Source organism: Gadus chalcogrammus, chromosome 7 (genome assembly GCF_026213295.1).
Source record: "Gadus chalcogrammus isolate NIFS_2021 chromosome 7, NIFS_Gcha_1.0, whole genome shotgun sequence".
NCBI classification, from domain to species: domain Eukaryota; kingdom Metazoa; phylum Chordata; class Actinopteri; order Gadiformes; family Gadidae; genus Gadus; species Gadus chalcogrammus.
The window spans coordinates 9,470,565-9,477,480 of NC_079418.1; the positions used below are offsets into that span (position 1 = coordinate 9,470,565).

Here is a 6,916-nt window from a genome sequence, read left to right on the forward strand (position 1 = left end):
AACGGGGCCCAGAGCATGTTACACACACACACACACACACCAGAGCATGTTACACACACAAACACACACGCACACACTAGATCATGACACACACTCAGAACCCAGGCCAGATCATGACACAAACACACCAGATCATGACACACACACACAACACACACACCAGAGCATGTTACACAAACACACACACCAAATAATGACTAACACACACACACCAGAGCATGTTACACACACACACCCGATCATGACACACACACCCGATCATGACACACACACACATCCGATCATGACTCACACACACATCCGATCATGACTCACACACACATCCGATCATGACACACACACACACCTCAATGGGTCAACAGTCCAGAGTTTAGCTCTGTCCGACTCCTACCAGAACACCCCTTGCCCCCAGTGACAATAGTATCACCCTAAAAACTATTTAGTACTTCAGCTACAAGGCTGAATAACCGCTACAAGAAACGACAACACCACTGGCGTTTTGTGTGCGACCATTTTCACGGTGATACACTTCAGAACAGTCCATCACACAAGGTGGCAAAAAAAACAGCTATCATGAAGCCATATAGACAGCAGCACACCCTCGGTCAATGAGTTGTGCTTTCTGGGTGTGGTTCTTGTCGTTAGCCACCTGGCTAGCACTCAATGTACGTCAGTTGATTGGCAGAACTACAGCACGCTTACAGTACATATAGGTTCAAACATGGCGGTTAAAGGAGTATACACCATATTAGCCGTTGCAAGCCCTTTGAAAATCAGCCTCTTCTCGAATCACAAGTGGGCGTGTCCACCTAGATGTGTCCTGATAGATCAGTCTACCAGCCTATCCAGTGGACTGTAGCAAACGTTGCTGATCTATCCATCATACATCTAGGTGGACACGCCCACTTTTGATGTCAGAAGAGGCAGATTTTCAAAACGACTTGTAACGGCTAGTCACACTCACACCTGGTGGTGCAATATGTCACCTTTAAGAGGCGGGGCAGATTCCAGAAAGGGGAGGGGGGGTTGCCTAGCTAAACAGCACCACAAAAAAAGAAATGGTGCCATATTCTCTATTGCGACCAAACGCATGGCATTGGAGCTATAGCGGTGCGGTCATAATTCGTAGCATCTGTTTCTTTAAATAGCTAGTAAAGTTAAACAATGAAATAGCGGACCGCGTTGTCATTATTAATGATTCAGAGGTTAGCTTAGATTAGTGACAATAGCGCTCAATAGCCACTGTTTAGTTCTGTCTTTAAAAAAACACACATTTAAATCCAGCAAACAGAGCATAAATGAAAAAGTGGCTTTTGAGGGTAATTTGTTAGAATTTCCAAAGCCATCCGTCGGTAATTAGCGAGTGAAATGCTCTGTGAAAATATCTGTTATGGTTGACTGCGCAGCATGCCTCTTTGTCCTCATTTAGATTTTGTGCTCTCTTTTCTGTTAACCTACCCAAAGCCATTTACATGCAATGTATCCAATGTAACACACGGGTGTAAATCCACAAAACAATGAGTCAAAGAACTGCGGCTTGATCCAATCGCTTATAAATCGTTTTAAGGATGGATTGAGGATTTTAAGACTTGCCCCCAACTCTGACCACCCTTGAAAAACAAGACTGAAGGCTTTTATGTTTGCTTAGCTCTCTACAATTCTTTTTTTTTTAATCTATTTTGTTTTATAATTTCCTTTAACAGTATGACGATGTTTCTATGTTAAGCACTTTTAGTCTGCCTCATGTATGAAAACTGCTTTATAAATAAAGTTGCTTTGACAAGTGTTAAAAAACTGCCTTTCATGAAAGATTCACACTGCCATAATCATCAGCAGCGTGACAGTTGTGCACTTTGAGGAATTATTTTGACGGTATAGTGACACGAATCCAGTACACAGATCAAGTGCACAACATTTTTTCCTCTGCATGATTTTCTCCCTGACTCCTTCTTCATTTCCCTAGTGAGATCATTGTGTGCCTGTATTCAAATACACACCACACTGGTTGTTAAAACAGCCATCAAACGCACACAGTGGTGGCAGCTTGGCTACACCTTATCGAAAAGGAAAGGAACTCCTCGAAAAACACAGCGATGAGATGCCCTGATTGCTCAGAAATTAACAATCATGTGCCTCAAAACATTGTGCCTTGAAACATTCGTGGTCTTTCCTCAGATTATCTAAATTGTAGGACAGCAATGACTACAGTTGTGAGTCTATTCGAGTACACACTGAAATGATGCCTGAACTATTGCTATGCTTAGGGTCCACCTTTGCTCAGATGATAATCAAGTGAGCCCTAGAGTTGATAATGAGGGCCTCTCACTTTACATTTAAATTTAAGGGATTTTGCTGACGCTTTTAATTCCATTTATTCATTACAGCCATTCATTCACACACTGACGGTGGTGTCAGCCAAGCAGGGCGACAGCCAGCTCGTCGGTAGCAGTCAGAGTGAGGTGCCTTGCTCAGGGACACCTCGATACTGCTAGGAGGAGCCGGGGATCGAATTAGCAACCTTCAGCTTACAAGTCAACCCCGCTCTACCTCCTGAGCTGCTGTCACCCCCTGTGACTACAGTTGTGCATCTCTATGCAAGTCTACACTGAAATAATGCCTGAATGCTACAAGCTAAGCTAACATCCAGCTTTGCTTAGATGATAGAGGGGTGGGAGGGTTGGGTTCACGTTTGCTATATAATGCAGTCCATTTACCATAACAGACTAAATTTCTGTCAAACATGAACGCAGCAGCTGATACCAACGCAAATTGCAGAAATGGTGTGAAAAGTTAATTATTCCCCTACAGAACGCTGGGGGAAACCGACGCGCGTGCCAACGTGTTAAATGTTCAGCCGAGATATTGTTAAGATGGTTAAAAGAATAAAAGATGGCCGCCTGTAGCATGTATTTTCCAGAAGGGATCATGTAGAGAGGCCATGAAGTTGGCTAGACACTTTTATCCCAAGTGGCTAACAGGGTTCAAAGGATGACCAGTAGGCTGAACGATTAATCGAACTCAAACCGACATCAAAATACGATTTGCAAATTGCAATTGCTGTGATTAGCTACCGTTACTGACTGGAGATCGGTAAAGATTTGTATTTATTTTTCTTTAACAATTCAATAGCTAAATAAAGAAGGAAAGTCGTGGACCTGAATTACACACACAAACACACCAGACCATGGCGCACACACACACACACACACACACACACACACACACACACACACACACACACACACACACACACACACACACACACACACACACACACACACACACACACACACACACACACACACACACACACACACACAGTTTTAGTAGTGACGTCATACGGTGTAGACATCAAAAATTCGAATAAAAAGAAGACCTGCCAGCCCTCACAATCACACACCGGACTAAATGAATCATACCCCTCCCAGTCCACACCCCTCCCTTCCCAGTGGATGAGTCTCCCCAATCCCGGTCATTCTAGAGGCCTTATATCACGTCTCGCTATGGCCGGACTTGTCCTTGCTTGAGACGATGGTGTACTAGACCTGTCTCTCGTGCAGGGAGAGACAGGTCTACTAGATATATCACCCTGATATTTCATGCAGCCATACCTCTGCACAAATATATAGAGAGAGACACTCATAGAGAGACATACACATAGAGAGAGAGACACACACATAGATACACACACAGCGAGAGAGAGACACACACATTGAGAGAGAGAGAGACACACACACAGAGAGAGAGAGAGACACACACATAGAGAGAGAGTGAGACACACACATAGAGATAGAGACACACACACAGATATACACACACATAGACACAAACACATAGAGAGAGAGACAACCCCCCCCCCCCCCCACACACACACACACACACACACACACACACATTGAGAGAGACACACAAACACACAAACTGACTGATTCGTCTGTAGAGAAATCAGCCACTTGTCAAAGTGTAGAGCGACAGTGGAAGCGGCTAGTCTTGAACACATCACGTAGACTACCGGGACACATCTTCAAGACGTGCAAATACCTATCGATATATCGATAAAAAGTCACACAACACAACCCATAATGAAGCGGACCAGTGTGGTGTAAACCACCATGTATTAAACCGTGCGGGTTTATGTTCTTGTCCAACATGGGCCAGGGATTTAAAAAGGCACGAAATGCAAGAAATGTAAAACAATAAAACGGGAGAATTCTTACCGAACGTTAAAAATCCGAACAGCACCGCGTGCATCAGCGCATCCATCGCGAGCTCTTCCTCCGTTCACGGCGCGCGCTGGGGCGGCACTCAAACGGGACCGCGGGACAACTTTCCTCCCGCACCGATCGGACATTCACGGGGAAAAAAGGCACGAAAAAAAAGCAACTCAGGCCACCCGGTGAGTTCCGCGGGGAACGAACGACCACAGACACCGACACGCTATATCCCCTTGGGTAGTCCTTGAAATGGGCCGGTGAGTCGTCTTGTAAGAGCCGACTATAGTTACCGAGAACCGGGGTAGGGAGAAGGCTGAGACTGAGTGAGAGACACCGGGGAAGGCGGGGGGTTGTTGGGGGTTGTCTCGCTGCCAGCCCGGAAGTGAGTGGAGGTTCTTGGTGGTTGGAGGAGGGGGACGAACTAGGAGGTTCCCGACAGGTACGACCAGACGCGTGCACGTGGTTTGGAGTCGGACGCGCGCATTTAAACATTTTTTTTATATATATAATATTCGAATGAGCTGTGTGTTTGTATATATATATATATATATATATATATATATATATATATATATATATATATATATATATATATATACACAAACACATCTATTATTTTTCTGTAATCAAATATTTAAATATTGTTTTATCTATATATATATATATATATATACACAAATCTATGATAGATGTGTGTGTATGTATATACACACAAAAACACATTTATTATTTTTCTATAATAAAATATATACATATTTTTTTTATCTATATATATATTTTTGAATTTATGTATATACTGCATATATATTCATATATTTATTTATTTACATGTGATCTTTATACACTTTATCTGGCATTAAGGCTGCTATGTGGCTGTTGAGGAGCCAAGCCTAAGAATTGTGTATTTATACCATAAGATGCAATAAAAGTAATTCTGATTCTCAATCATTTATTTATTTATTTAACTGTTGAAGCAGACCTGCTGACTTTATGGGCCTTAATGGAGGTCCATTTAAAACTCTAACATTGACTCTTGCTGTAGAATGAAGAACCCGCACATGATCGTTGCAAAGATATCGTTCCGTGCTTTAAAAGCTCATTCGAAGTGTAGTGTAAACTTTATCCTTGAACAATTTCACATTGCACGCATGTGGGTATAGGCGATGTACAGCGCACACACGCATGTGTGGAGTGGGTATTCAGTGGGTTCACCTGCTCTCGCGAGATATGCAGGCAGTCCCGCCAGGCATGCAAGGGGACAGGGCAGGCAGGGGGGGTCAAAGTTTGCGTCGAAGTAAGTCCTCCCTCAACCCTAACCAAGCGCCCCCCCCCCCCCCCCCCCCCCCCCCCACCCACACACACATACAGACAAACACACACACACACACACGCACACAAACACGCACACAAACGCGCAAATACGCAAACACACACACACACACACACACACACACACACACACACACACACACACACACACACACACACACAAGTACACAATAATACAAATATTAGGTTTGGTTCCTCAACATAGCGACAATATAAGATAAAGTAAATAAAAATAAGTGCAAATAAAAATATGTTAAAGAAATAAGTAAAAATAAGTAGCAGCATATGACAATCCTAAATAATAATCATAAATAAATTAAGATGGTGTTCATCGTCTCGCATTATGCTCAATTAATCGGCTAAATGCCCTATGATGTAAAAGTTAAAATTGAAATTGGCCCCATGTGATTGACGTGAGCTGACGTCGGCAGGCATGAGGGAGGAACCGCCTACCCTGACGTCATCCCCATTCACGTGACTCAGTGGAAAGGTAAAGGGGCGTGTTGTCTGTTGCATATTTGCAACTGACTCATTGTCACATTTCCCAATGTCTGATTAATATAGATACTCGATTTGCGTGCGAGTGTGTGCTGGTGCGTGTGTGTGTGTGTGTGTGTGTGTGTGTGTGTGTGTGTGTGTGTGTGTGTGTGTGTGTGTGGTTGCGTGTGTGCGTGCGTGTGTGTGTGTGTGTGTGCTTGCGAGCGTGCTGTGTGTGTGCGTGTTCGTGCGTGTGTGCGTGCGTGTGTACACGTGTGTGCGTGTTCATGTGTGTGATTTTAGCAAGGTAATGATTTGCATTTGATTGAGTTGGGCGGGGCTAAATTATGATTGGGCGGGGAATGTGAATCTGAATCTGATCCGTAAGAAATGTTGATCATATTTCAAATCGCCCGGCAAAGACTTTAAGTTATAATTAAATTAACCATGAACAAATATTCATTCAATAATAATAATAATATTTCATTATATTTATATAGCGCTTTTCAATTAACCAAAGACGCTTACAGTGAAGGGGGGAACCTAACTCACCATGACCATTCAAGCATTCAAGTTTGTCTTTATAATATTAATAATGAATGGTTATGTAGATAGAACGGATTGGAAAGGACGGCTTTCATTTAAATAATCATGTCCGATGCTTGCTCAATAATATTAATTGCTGCATCTATGACTTTCAGAGTAGTCCTATCTGTTGTCTCTTACGCGTTATACGACGTCTGATGCTGAATGCACGCGTCACCCCACACTGTATATTGTACAGTGTTTACCAGCGTACAATTTTGGGCCTACAAAACGCTAGATCTCCATCTAGTGGTTGATTCTAGAGTGTGCAGTTCTACATTGTAGAATAAACGACTATGTTCCAGGTTAAA

The 6,916-nt window shown here is 43.1% G+C and overlaps 1 protein-coding gene across 1 annotated transcript in view; it reads right to left on the minus strand.

Moving 5' to 3' along the window:
- The window catches only part of ptgfrnb (prostaglandin F2 receptor inhibitor b), a 55,024-nt gene extending 50,425 nt beyond the window's left edge, over nucleotides 1–4,599 (minus strand). The window contains 1 exon segment of the mRNA XM_056594540.1: nucleotides 4,218–4,599. Within this exon segment, the coding sequence (XP_056450515.1) occupies nucleotides 4,218–4,263 (46 nt within the window). The 5' untranslated portion in view covers nucleotides 4,264–4,599.
- Nucleotides 4,600–6,916: the final 2,317 nt, after the last annotated feature.